General features: G+C 35.6%; 3 protein-coding genes across 6 annotated transcripts; 2 read left to right on the top strand and 1 right to left on the bottom strand.

Annotated features, from left to right (window-relative positions):
- The first annotated feature begins 36 nt into the window (after positions 1-36).
- Positions 37-2,635, top strand: LOC118269707 (N-acetylgalactosamine kinase). The gene has a single exon (XM_035584968.2). The coding sequence runs from the start codon at positions 783-785 to the stop codon at positions 2,250-2,252; it is 1,470 nt and encodes a 489-aa protein (XP_035440861.2). The 5' UTR covers positions 37-782; the 3' UTR covers positions 2,253-2,635.
- A 375-nt stretch (positions 2,636-3,010) lies between these two features.
- LOC118271877 (translation initiation factor eIF-2B subunit delta) lies at positions 3,011-10,970 on the top strand. Of its 4 annotated transcripts, none has more exons than XM_050699157.1 (11): positions 3,011-3,180; positions 3,281-3,315; positions 3,635-4,393; positions 4,848-5,009; positions 5,420-5,547; positions 6,191-6,290; positions 7,315-7,494; positions 8,165-8,292; positions 8,623-8,800; positions 9,610-9,790; positions 10,742-10,970. In XM_050699157.1, the coding sequence occupies exons 2-11, from the start codon at positions 3,301-3,303 to the stop codon at positions 10,945-10,947; spliced, it is 2,037 nt and encodes a 678-aa protein (XP_050555114.1). In that variant the 5' UTR covers positions 3,011-3,180; positions 3,281-3,300; the 3' UTR covers positions 10,948-10,970. The 4 variants fall into 4 exon arrangements, with proteins under 4 accessions (XP_050555114.1, XP_050555115.1, XP_050555112.1 ...); XM_050699158.1 differs by lacking the exon at positions 10,742-10,970 and adding an exon at positions 10,173-10,399 and having other exon boundaries at positions 3,635-4,261; XM_050699155.1 differs by lacking the exon at positions 10,742-10,970 and adding an exon at positions 10,173-10,399.
- A 1,613-nt stretch (positions 10,971-12,583) lies between these two features.
- Positions 12,584-14,182, bottom strand: LOC118271897 (dolichyl-diphosphooligosaccharide--protein glycosyltransferase subunit 1; the record flags this gene model as incomplete). The annotated part of the gene is made up of 1 exon (XM_035588160.2): positions 12,584-14,182. A coding segment is annotated over one exon (1,482 nt), but the record flags the coding sequence as incomplete, so codon positions are not given.
- Between the last annotated feature and the right edge of the window lie 64 nt (positions 14,183-14,246).

The following is a 14,246-nucleotide window of genomic DNA, read 5'->3' as shown; positions in this document are numbered from 1 at the left end:
GAGTTCAACTTCAGCGATAAATAGATACCTACTGAGGTGTTTACAACAGTAATTAACTGTACCTATGTAATTAATTATCTACAATGTTATGTCTTCAAGTGCATTGAGAACAAAATTGTTAGCTGCATTTTCACATTGATATTAAACCTACTTCATCATTAATAATTATGTGCTTTATTGCATTTTGATATTCTAAATTTTGACCTCTATTAATAGATTGAACTCGATAAAAAGCTGTGAATCGATCACAAACCAGTTTTTACCTAACGGTATGTTATGGATCCGACACACATGAGTATACATCGACTAAATTGAAGATGTTTAATCCTCATACATTTATGATTGCAGATGTTTCCTACGTCACGTCACCTGCAGTCATTCAAGTAGCATTGTTAGCGTAAATACATTGATTGGAGGTTATATTTTTCTTAAACAGAACATCTACAATACTATTTTTTTCGACAAGATATTTTATTTCGTATATTTTACTGACAGCATTGGGTCACCATAGAAGCAATATAGCTTTATTTTTTCCTATTTATATCCGTAGTGACTGCTTGTTATTCTTTTGTAGTCGTGTTGTGTGATAATGATAAACAAAGTAAACACGGTATCATTATTTTAATTTGTAAAGTGTAGTGAATTGAATTGGTATGTAAGTACATAGTACATATATGTAGATGTTGATAAGAACGTTGTCCAGTCATAAGTTTTTAGCGGCGCGGACCGCTCGTGTTTCTGCGTCACGATTGTTTACGTCCACGTATCAATAGCAACCGAATATGAGTGCCAACGGTGCAAGCGACGAAGTACCCATCAGAGGGCTTCCTAACAATGAAAGGATCAACCGTTTAAAGGAGCATTTCATCCAGGAATTCGGATACGAACCATTGTTTTTTGTCAGAGTGCCGGGACGCGTGAATCTAATTGGCGAACACATTGATTATTGCGGCTACCCAGTGTTGCCTATGGCACTCGAACAGGATATACTGATAGCCGCTGCGATACTAAATAAACCAGAACTTCATGTACGAAATGTAAATAATAAATTCAGCAATTATGAAACAGAAATTAAATCATGTGAAGATATTAATATAATTTCGGATCCAAATGGAAAACCGTTTTGGTATAATTATGTGCTGTGTGGAGTTAAAGGTGCTTTGGAATTTTTGGACGGTAAAATTACTTCAGGATTACAGCTTTGTGTTGATGGAATCGTTCCTCCGGCGTCCGGACTGTCAAGTTCCTCTGCTTTAGTAAGTGCAGCATGCCTGGCTCTTCTGTATGCTCAAAATGTTCCCCTGAGCAAAACTGATATTGCGTCTTTGTGTGCAAAATGCGAGCGATACATCGGGACACAAGGAGGTGGTATGGATCAAGCCATAGCATTTTTAGCGGAGAAAAACTGCGCACAGTATATAACATGGCAACCCTTGAACGCTACGCCCGTGGCCCTTCCCGAGAATGCAGCGTTTGTTGTGGCCCATAGTTTAGCTGAAGCTAACAAAGCAGCAACCAACGATTTTAATCGAAGAGTGATTGAATGTAGGTTGGCGGCTAAAATTATAGCTACTTGTGCAGGTGCAGCTACTGATAACAAAATTATTACACTGAGCCAAGTACAAAACAAACTCGATAACACTTTAGAAGATATGGTAGATCTTGTACACAAGTATTTGCCTAAAGAATTATATACGAAGGGAGAAATATGCGACATTTTAAATGTTAATGAACAAGAACTAGAGCAATTTTATTTAACACCAAACACGAAGCATTTGACGGAGTTTAAATTGAAACAGCGCGCCCTTCACGTTTACGAAGAAGCCATTCGCGTGGAGAATTTCCGTAAACATTGCTCGCAAACAATGCCGAATGGCACTAAAGTCAATGGGAATGGTGTGAATGGAAATGGCTCCTGTGAAAACGGTGGGGACAAAGAAATAATTGATGTACTTGGAAGTCTCATGTCCGGTAGTCACCACAGCCTGAAAGAGCTGTACGAATGTTCCCACGACAATTTAGACCATCTAGTCAATATATCAAAAGAGATGAATGTCCATTCCCGTCTCACGGGTGCTGGGTGGGGTGGATGTATCATTGCTTTGTGCCCAAAGGAGAAAGTCGATAGTTATATCGATCATTTAACAGAAAACTTTTATGTAAAACATTGTAATATCGATAAAAGTCAAGCTAAGTCATATGTGTTTGCTACTATTCCAAATCATGGTGCAGAAATATATTTAAGTAAATAAATTATTATTAACGAACTTAAATTAAAGAATTTAGCACACATTATTTCTAGAGGTAGTTTATTATATTGTTATCGTATCCACCGCCTTAGCTATGATATTTTATAGTTCACATACCTTTGTAATTAAAATATGCCATAAAAGGTCCTCAACATAGCTAATTTTATTTGATTGATTTATATCTAGTTGATGTAGTAGTAGTATTCGTTTTTGTTAATTTAGTAAAATTATTTATTTTTAATATTTATATTTATAAGTAAATAGAGATAATGATGTATTGTATAATAACTTTCAAAGCAACAGCATTTATAAGTTTTATTTCATTAGCGCGTAAACATTATCTTTTGAAATTGTGTTTAACCAATAAATAAACAATTAAGATATCATGTTTTGGTTTCACTTATTAAAAAACTTTCCAAAGAAATTAATAAATTAAATTGATTAATATTTACATAATAAATAATACCCATAAAAAGAATAACTTCACTGATGAAACGTGTACACTTAAAGTAAGATTCACGAGGATCGCTATATTAACTTTGTTTTAATTTTTGTCTAATAGTTTCTTTTATGCACATGAAAGTCTGACTCATTTGGGAGAAGAAACTAAATGTGTCTGAATAACATAATATGTATAATTTAAAAATTAATATAAATGTAATATATACTATTTAAATATTAATTTTAAATAAAATTAAATAAAATTATAATTGAAGTGCACTTTATAAATGTGAGCTAGCCAGCTGTCAATGATCAATGAACATTGAAATGTCACTGTCACATTTTTTTTTCGAGATTTCATCAGATTGTTTAAGAAAACGAAAATGGTGAATTAATTAGATAATAATTAACATTATTGTTATTTTTTAAAGTGTGATATAGATGACTATTGCTTGCCAACAACTGCTTTCTAGAAACAGCTGTTAAAAACGTAAGTATCGTATTTTGCAACGTCCTACATTGTGTACGTAAATATTTTAATAATTTTAGATAATTTTACACCAGTTTGTATAATTTAAAATGTTTTATAGCCTGCAAAGGATTAGCAGCTATGACAATGGCTCAGGTATACGAAATTTCTTTATTGTTGCTATGTGTCAATTTTCATCTTTTTAGGTTATGTATGTTTCCCTACATACAGTAAAAGTAGAATAAAAATTAGATCTAAAAATACACTTTAGTTAAAGACACATCGTTGATATGCACATGTATTTTTGTGATGATTTTTAAACCTTAAGCAACCTGTTGACCCTTATTTTTTGTGTTTGTAATAATAAAATTGCAGAATCCTCCTCTTAATTTGTTTTTCCACCTTATTCAAACCTCATTCGTTAATCAAGGATTTTGTTACCACATATCTCTGACACATTAATTCAATTTTACAGGAAAGTTACCAGAAATTATCAGCAAGTACAAAAAGAAGAAACAGGCGACATAAACTTAAATCAATTTTATCACAGACTCAAAATAATCTAGCGAATAACCTAGACAATATAAGCCATCCAGATAATATAACTAAAGACTCTAACAAAAACTTTATAGTGAACAACAACATCCTAGGAGATGTGCAGGATAGTTTATTAAAAAACAAAATAGAAGAAGATATAAAAATGTCATCAACAGACAACAAATCTAGGGATGAAGTAATGGCTGCCAGACAGGCGAAGAAACTAGCCAAACAAAAAGGCAAAGGGAAAGAATCAGTACAAAATGAAACAAAAGAACAAACCACCACAAAGCCTGTTGCTCCAAAAGCAGAGCAAGCGCCATCTGTAGAGAAAAACGTAACAAAAGAAGAACAAAAGCCTGTTAAAGAACCTACTTCGAAAGGAAAGGATGAAGTGGACAGAGCAGTTAAAATAGATCCTATAATTGAAACTACTGATAGAAGTAAGGAGGATATTAAAGCAGAAAGGGCTGCAAAGAAAGCTGCTAAACAAGCTAAGAAGAAAGGGGCCATAGAAGGAGAAAAAGAAGAAGTAAAGGTTCCTGAAAAACCTGCTGCGAAGGAGGTTAGTAAACATATCAATGAGGATATGACTGTCAAAGATGTAGTAGAAACACTCAGAGATATCGCGATTGTAGCTAAGGAGATGAAGGATGTGACTGTTAAAGTTAGTGCTATTGATCTAAGTGGTAAAAAGGTAAGATCTGTTTTTAGAATTTGTGTGAAATCTGTGTGTGTTGGTAATTGCATGTTGTTTTGTCATTTCATTTGGTGATAGAAATAAATAGTGATGGTTAATTTCTTAAGATGTGACTATTTAAATAATTACATGAGTAACCTGACAAACATAATAATGAACATACAAAATGTTTTAAAAACAATTGTAGAAATTATGCTTTCTTAGGTTCTATCTATTGTCTGTCTTACACCAATCAGTAGGTATCTGTTTATCTGTGAAGTAATGGTGACTGTATAAAAAAATTCTTTTCAATGTCAAATACTCAATACAATTTGAATATTGATGTACAACAAATACTTTAATAATAAAAAAATAGGTTTAGATCATCAGAAAGTTATTGGTGTGTTTCTGTGTGCTGTTGCTTCTATATTATTTCAAAGAATAATAATAATTACAAAATTCATTGCTTCAGGCTGAAGAGAGTAACAAAAGCAAGGCTGAATTAAAGGCTGAAAGACGTGCTAAGCAGGAAGCTCAGAGAGCCGCCAAGCAAGCTGCACAGGAAAAAGCTGCGGCTGCTGCTAAACCTAAAGTGGAAGCTAAGGCTGAAGGAGATGCTGCTAAAGCCAAGGAGGTATGTTACATTTAAACTTAACAATTGCACAGAGAAGTAAATACCAACAATTAATGATAAATTAACCCTCTATAACTCTGGAGCTGAGGACAATGTAACAGTTTACTAGGCTTCGGCTGAAAGCAGGAGAAGAACAGGGTGGTAGTTAGTCTGAAAGTGTCTGAAAGTGTCTGAAAGTGTCTGTCTGCTCCCTCTCGCCTCACTCAGGGCGGGAGAAGTCACTGGATGATTTTCTGAAAATATGTGTCTAAAATTTTTCATTACCTAACTGATGGACAAATATTTTTTTTCATACCCCATCATCATCCCTCTTATATGGGATTTATTATACAACTGGTGAATCTCGTCAGGGATTAAAAGGTGTGACGGTAAGCATGCAGATAATTATCATACTTTTACACTTATTTCAGGAGAAAACACAAAAACAGAAAACATTAGAGAAGCCTAAAGTGAAGAGTGGCCATAGAGTCAACTGGTTCCAACATTTATATAAGGAACATGACAAAGAGGCACTCAAGTCTATCGCCATCAACTCCAAGTAAGTCACTTTCCACCTTAACTTTAATGCTATAAGTTTGAGTTTTGCATACCAGTCATAAGTGCACCTTTAGCCTTGTAAACTGTTTACTCTTAATCCCATTAAATTAAATTCAGTTATTCTATATTGGTTATATAGTGGTTCTATTTTTAATCAATGTTATTTAATCCTTTATCATCTCATATGCGTATATAAGATCTGTGTTCCATAATTAATTACAATCATTTAAAAGTCTTTATTAAATAGAACAGTCAAAATAAACTACCATAAGTAACTATAAGAAGAGAGTTTGTTTGATATTGTTATACATACATGGTGGATGCCTACAAAATGTCTCTAGCATTTACAAAAGCACTTATTACTAGGTCAATTGTTATGAAACCTTGAATGCTTATTGTGCTGCACGCTGTATTGATGCGACAACGTGATATCAGCGTTTTGTTACACAGTATGTTTACAGCGAAATATTGCATTCTTAGTTGCAGTTTTAAAGATCCCATGTTTTTAACTTCATACAAAAATTAACATGGGACAGTACGAAATTTCGACTTTGTTTTATACTATGTAGTGATAAATAAAGCATATATGTATTATTAGCATGCTAGTTCAATGTAATGTTTTTATAGTATTATTTAATTTGCAGCTTGCACCCAGCTATTGTGAAGCTGGGCGTACAGTTGGCGTCCAAGGTCGTCAGCGGTTCCAACGCTAGGTGCGTTGCACTCCTCGATGCTCTCAAAAAGGTATGTTACACTTGCAAGTCTAAAAAATGAACCTAAAGTACTTCAAAATAAGATAGTCATTACATTTGAAGTAATGAACTCACTTTGTGTTTGTTTTTTTTTTCTTTAATAAACGTTGCCCAACACTGGGATTTTCTCCTGTGTCGTGGGTGCTTTTACAAACATACAAGATCACATACATACACATTACACCCAGACCCCAACCAACAATAATTGGTGGATTACACAAAGAGTTGCTTCGTACGGATTCGAATCCGCTACATGTTGCACGGCAGCCGGTTGCCCAGTCACCGCACCAATATATTTACATACATACATACAAAATGACCAATTTTTTTTTACTCTAAACCTTAGGATTGATCTACAGATAAAATATGCGAATACAAAAATTAAATCTGAATATAGTATGTTACATTAATAACAAATACAGAATGTTCTGTTTTTCAACTGTTCTATTCAATACCATTGATTGTTTTATCGTTGTTATAAAAGCTATATTTCCTGTCATTTGTTATGCCAAGTGCCAGGATGTGGACAAATGTTGTTTATTAAAACTATGATAGTAATAAATTACGCATTTAATATTTTAGTGCTAGCAAACACATAATTATCTTGCGTCTAATATAAGTAGTAGGGACCTATGATTACACGTCTCTGAAAGAAACACAGAAAAACATAAGTGCGCGCACACTATCAAAGTCCGTGCTATAACGGAAGATTTTGAAAATCTAATATTTATTGCCCTACTCTTGAAACAATCTTTACATACTTCGCTCAAAATTCACGTTTACGTTGAACTACACAAGGCAGTCAGTACCCTTAGTACAAGTTTGTTTTCGGCGCTCTGATTGGCCGGCGCGAATTAACCAACTAATCAGAGCGCCGAACGCGCTCTCGTTTCGATTACTTTAAACACTAAACAAACTCGTACAAAGGATACAAATCATATTTAATAACTTAAATACCTTCTGCAGTCATATCAATAAGTTTAGATGACCTAATAAATTAATATTTTTCTTTACAGATGGTACGGGACTACACGCTCCCAGCCAAGACGGAGTTCGCTCGAGGACTGGAGTCTCACCTAGCAACCAGTCTGGACTTCCTATGGGCGATGCGATCACCTTCAGCTTCCCAAACCAACGCCATCAAGTTCTTCAGATACCACCTCACACAGTTACCCAATAACGTCGATGAGTTTGACGTGAGTTGTGCTATTTTAAACCTTATTCCGTGTTTGTTAATACTAGTTTGGCGATGTCATCGGCCCACCTAGTAGGAGGTCTGTCCATGCTTCGTCTTCTGGTCCGTAGTCTTCACCCGATCACATTCCTGGGCCATCGGCCTTCAATCCTTTGAGTGATATGGCCTGCCCGTTGCCAGTCCAGCTTGCAAATTTAACCTTCGAGGCCTTCGAGGCGAAGCCAGGTCGCTTCCAATCGGCATATCTGGAAGTCATTGGGGGAGGTCTATGTTCAGCAGCGGATATCTTATAGCTGTTGATAATGATGATGATGAATACTACTTTTATTTGTTCTAATCATTAACTCGCTATCTGAACTATGTCAAATTTTATAAGTGTAAATAATAATATTTATCTCTGCATATAAAAACAAGTTCGATGACATACTTAGAAGGCATGATCATAATTATTATAGGTTTTTGTGATTGCTATCACAAATACACTAAATTACTTCGAAAAATAAGCATGATCAATATCAATCGTAGCGGGTGACCAATATTATTATAATTCTTTGTCGTCAAATACCCCATATTAAAAGTACCAAGGATTTTTTACAGTATAGACTAATAATATTATGATATGAATCAGTTAATTTCCTTATTATTTCAATAAATCCTATGTAATCCCACAGGCAAAGAAGACGTTGCAGGAAGAGATCGACCGGTACATAAAGGAACAGATAGACATGGCGGGCGAAGCTATCAGTATAACAGTGCGCAACAAAATAGCTGATGGAGACAATATACTCACTTATGGGTGGTAAGTTGTTTATGTAAATACAACCACTATTTTTTTTAAACTTTGGTCCTCAATAGGATTTTCTCCTGCGTTTAAACATACACGTTTACAAATGCACATGACACCCAGAACTCCGTGTGGGAACAATTTGTGAATCACATAAAGTGTTGCGTCGTGTGGGAATGGAACCTACTACATGTTCCACGGCAGCCAGTTGCCCAGCCACCCCACCAACCGTGCAGAGGGGTAATTTGGCCTCCGGTAACCTCACTCTCACAACGAAACACAGTGCAAGCGTTGTTTTTACAAAAATCGAAACTACTCAATATTTATTTCAATTTAAATTCCCAGTTCATCCCTAATCGAGCGCATCCTCCGCGACGCGTGGTCAGCCGGCCTGAAGTTCAGGACCGTCGTCGTGGGCAACCGCGTGCAGACCTCCGCCACGCAGATGTTGCGGCGACTGGTCGCACACGGGCTGCCGTGCACCTATATCGATATTACATCGCTTTCTTCTGTTATGGATAAGGTGAGAATATAAAATTATCAATATTAATGTTAAATTCTGAGTGACTGACAAAATAGACAATGCATAGTCATAACCAAGGCTCGGAACCGGTTTAAAAAATACCAGTTTATATCGGTTTTTCTCCGAACTTTTCTTAAGAACGTGGACATTTAAAGAACTTTATTTTAACGTAAATTAACCGGTTTATTCGACGAGGGCCATGTCGGTAAACGCGTTGAAATATTATTATTGAATATAATTAATCTTTAATAAAGGTTTAATTTATAAAAAGTTTTTATTGATCTAAACCGTTTAATCCAAAAAACCTTTATGAAAATACTGTTACAAATACCGGTTTAAAAAAACCGGTTTAGGTATGTGAACGAAACCCAAAAGTTTTGCGTTCAAGTACATAATAGCGGTTTGAAAATTTAACCGGTATCCGAGCCTTGGTCAAAACTACTGGACCTTGGAAGCTAACGGCCTGGCCACGGGACATTCGCCGTAGCGAATAATCGCTCGGTGCGAACGGCGAGGCGTCTAGCGACTGAAACAAACGCTACAAGGACATTTGTCCTTATCAAGCCTCGAGTGTATGTTAATTGATTTTTATATGATTACTAGCAAACCCGGCGAACTCCGTTTCGCCACCAATATTGATATATTTTTTCCTGAGATTTCTTTGTTATAAATCGACGGAGCCCGAGAGCTTTCGACGAATGCAAAACCATGCGTCAGGAAGGAAAATCCGACCTATTTTTATATAATAGCTAGAGACTCAAAACACTTTTATTGATAACTTTTAAGTTGTATATCATCTATTTACCCAGGTCAACAAAGTAGTGCTAGGCGCGAGTGCCCTCCTAGTAAACGGTTCAGTCCTGGGCGCGGCCGGCACCGCCCAGGTGGCGCTGGGAGCGCGCGCGTACAACGTGCCCGTACTCGTCGCCTGCGAGACGCACAAGTTCTCCGAGCGAGTTCAGACTGATGCCTTCGTTTATAATGAGATTGGTATGTATTGTTAATGTAAAACTTTATTATTGGGTACTAATATTAAAATTAAATCAAGTAACAAACTAATAGCAAAATATGAAATAGTATGAAATAGTATGAAAAGCTTATTTGTATAAGTGAGTTGCAGAATCAAATTCTTCTTTTTTAATTTGTATACTCACTTAATTTTTAAATTTGGTAATAGTGGATATCCTACCTTTAATTTCTATATTTTTATTTATTAAACATGTCGTAGTAAGAATGTAAATAATAATGAATTAAAAAACCGCATCCAATTCCTATGTAGAGAAGACATCAAGACATTTTTTTAGCATTTAAGATTTATTTATTTATACTTTAGAATGAATTAAACTTATCCTCACCCTTCCATTTCAATCAGGTGATCCAGACGACTTAATCGACAAATCGGACGAGAACTCTCCCCTGAAGGATTGGCGGTCGAACCCTAACCTGACGCCGCTCAACCTAACCTATGACGTCACGCCACCGAGCCTCGTCACCGCCGTAGTCACTGAACTAGCCATCCTACCTTGTACTAGTGCGCCCGTCGTACTAAGATTCAAATTGTCAGAATATGGAGTGTAAATAAATGGAATAAAGCAAATATATATTTATATTTTTTTATGTACAGACTTGCTGGTCAAGGTACTTCAATATGTTTGACATATTTTCTACTCTGTGGTTTATTAGGCCCTATGATTTATTACAGCTGACATGTGTAAAAATGGAACAAAAGTGTACTTATTCTGGAACAAAAGTCTATTTCATCTCAGGGTAAACGAGCCGCAGTAAGAATAAAAATAAATAATAATAAATTTAAAAAAAAATATACCTATACATACATATAAAGAAGACATCAAGACTAATTTATTTTTTAATGTATATATTAGTTATTTATAAATACTTTAGAATAAATGAAACTTATCCTCAAAATTCCTTATCAAACAGGTGACCCAGACGACTTAATCGACAAATCGGACGAGAACTCTCCTCTAAAGGACTGGCGGTCGAACCCTAACCTGACGCCGCTAAACCTAACCTATGACGTCACGCCACCGAGCCTCGTCACCGCCGTAGTCACTGAACTAGCCATCCTACCTTGCACTAGTGCGCCCGTCGTACTAAGATTCAAATTGTCAGAATATGGAGTGTAAATAAATGGAATAAAGCAAATATATATTTATATTTTTTATGTACAGACTTGCTGGTCAAGGTACTTCATCTGTTTTATAGATTTTGTGCTCTGTGGCTTATGCCCTGTGATTTATTACAGCTGATATGTGTAAAATTGGAACAAAAGTTTAGTTACTTCAGGGTTTATATCAATTTTGCCTGCTCTAGCAATTAAATATTATAAAATGTGTTTTTTCAACAATATTAGATCATACCTAGGTCATTGATCCAAATCTTAATTTTGCTCATTACAGTTAGAAATAAATTGTACAGATTGAAGTAAATTGACCTTCTAGTGTCTGTTCTTTATCGAGAGTTTTAGTTAGAATTAGAATAATAAATGAAGTTTATTATCGGCGAGAGTAATTACAAAATAGCAATGCAGTTGATTAGTTTACAAAGTACTTTGAACAGTCTGATAGAGAGTACCTACTTTACGTTTTAAGTACTACCTAATTATGATTAGCGAAACTGAATTTTCTCTTTGGTACTGTTTAATTAAATCTACTTCTTTGTATATTTCTATCTGACATAATGAGAATCTACTCCAATAAAACTATTTATTTATAATCTCTTATTGCCATATTACGAAGATGAAACTATTCTACAAACCCTGCTGAACTGGAAAATCAACTTAAAGGTTTCCCTATCTGTTTGCCAAATTACATCTAAATCCATTCAGCAGTTTTGTGTCAAAGATTGACTGACAAACTTGCACCTTTTAACTGACTGATGTGAATCAGATAGTTTCGTAAATACTTATTGGAAACCCATTCAACACTAATTACATAGTGTAAACAAGCAAGTACACAAGCCATGTTTTTTAAATTTACGCCTAGATTACATAGCGATAAAGTTAAAAATGTGTTTAACAACAATTCCTAGGATTGCTTGGTACTTGTAACAGACGTGAAATGGTATTGTTTAGTTCGCTACTCAGATATTTCATGCATTGTGTTATGGCTACGGTATTCGATACGAAACACGCATTATTTGGTAATACAATCCATAAACAACATTGACATTCATCCAGTAATGTTAACGCGGATTTGAAAAGATTTTAACCGGTATTTAGACGCGGGCGGCTTTTGTACTTGATTGTAAAATGCATACTATTATAGATTCATTACTTCCTGTTTTATGTAAAATCTGTGGGAATGCTTTAGGTTTTGTTTTTTTTTCTTTGTGTATAGATAGGTTCTGTATGGCATGGATTTAAAATTCGAATTTTGTGTGTAGATAAAGATGTACCTAAAATTAGAGAATCCTTATTAGAATTAATTTATACAGTCTTATATGTATAAATTCTTATTAGAATGGGAATCCATTCAGTTAGTATTTTGAAACAAATGAAAAAGTATCTGTATGTTAACACAGAAATCTTCATAGCTGTATGATTTATCATGGGGATGATAAACAGGCTCAAACTACCAACAATGATATTGTAAATAGTTTTTTGGTAAATGAAAAATAAAATAATTATTGAAAGTTATGTTTTTATCTCAACCTTTTATTGAAAAATAATTACAGTCGATAACAGACCATCAAGATAAATATTCCAAATAAAATACAAAATTAACAAAATGCGTGAAGGTTTAAATTTCAATAAAACCACAATTATTGTAATTAAAAATCACTTGTAATCAGCACATAACATTGCACAAGAACTAGATGTGTTTCATTTAAACATAAGTAATAGAAATTAAATATATTAAGTGCTATTTTATGATAAATTTATTCTTTATGAGGATGTTCAGACTTATGAATAGAGAAATCTAATCTTACATAGATAATTACACAAAGGAATAAAGTAAAGAGGAATCCTACAACAAGTAGAGGCTCCTGCAACATGAGCAGGCGTGGGAATGTGTAGCGTAGTTGGAAGTCTTGGATGTGGTTCTCCACAACATTCTTCTTACTGAACGAGATTACTGGACGACCCTTTGTGTCCAGGTAGGTGTAGTGCAGGCTGTCCGGCAATCTAGTTACAGGATAGGGCAGGTTTACTTTCACACTTGTTGAACCTTCAGGCAAGATAATCTTTGTGACCACTTCATCAACTTGCATGTCATCGAAGATGTGATCAATAATCCTCATCTTCAACAGATAGTCACTGCCAGACTGATACAAGTACTCATAGCTGGGGACATTGTAGCCAAGTGTGTAGTGAGTTCTCCATCCTCCAAACAGAGGGTATCTGGGTCTCAAGTCCAGCTCTACTGAGTCTTTCTTCACCTTCATGTTGGAAGTAGAGATGTTGCCGTTAGTGTCCCTGTAGTACACATCTGAAGCAGAAGCAGGTAGCAGAGTCTTATAAGACCTGACACTAGCAGGCCCACTGTGGTGGTCCTGTTGGTAGTCATAACGGGAGAATGGGCCTTTCAACTTGGCACCAGTGTGTTCAACCTCAATAACCTCCTCCACAGCTATGTTGCCCCAGTGAGACACCTCAATCAACCTCTCGACTCGTGTGACAGTCAGGAAAGGAGCATTGTTCTTGTAATGAATGAGCAATTCCTTCTCACTGAAAGGTTTCAAGTTGGGGTATGGGCCATACTGAATCATACCATCTTGTTGGGTGAAAGGCTTCACCTTAGTGAACGTTTCAACGCTCTTAGTGTTTAGAACAACACTTGTTTTCATAGAGGTAATATAATACGGCGAGTACGTGTACAAGTTGCCGATGTATTTGACTAGTTGGTCTTCTTGTTGAGTAATGGCTGTAGGGTACGGCAAGAGAGCCTTTGTGAACACTGTTTCTACTGTGACTAACGGTGTTGCGCCAGAGTTGATGGCATCTTTGAGTTCCACACGCCAGAACCTGACATACTCATAACCCTTAACGGTAGTCTCGACAAGCCGTAAATCTTTATTGTTGCTATCCTTGGCACCAACAAATGCAACATTGTTCTTTGCAGATTCTTCAACGGCTATCAGGAAATTCTTTACCGGCGAAGCACCAGTGTTCTCCAAGGTTATTTTCGATGTAATTTTTACGAGTTGCGACGATATATCTACTAGCCGGTCGACATTTTTCAATCTTATATCACTAGATATGGAGTCGACATTAGCACTTTCACATTTTATTAAGATGTAAAGTAGAAATACAAAAGAAATTCGTAATTTAGCCATCGCCGGCAACATCTTTATTTTTGACATTTGACAACGCAATAATCGGAAGTACACGCCATCAGAATTAGCCGGAAACACAAATGTTTATGGTACCTCTTGTCTATAGCATTAAAGTTAGTCGATTTTTGAGGGCATCTCTAGTCCTTAC

Source organism: Spodoptera frugiperda, chromosome 15 (genome assembly GCF_023101765.2).
Source record: "Spodoptera frugiperda isolate SF20-4 chromosome 15, AGI-APGP_CSIRO_Sfru_2.0, whole genome shotgun sequence".
NCBI lineage: Eukaryota > Metazoa > Arthropoda > Insecta > Lepidoptera > Noctuidae > Spodoptera > Spodoptera frugiperda.
Note: the sequence above shows the minus strand (reverse complement) of the source record. Positions and strands in the feature narration are given on the sequence as shown.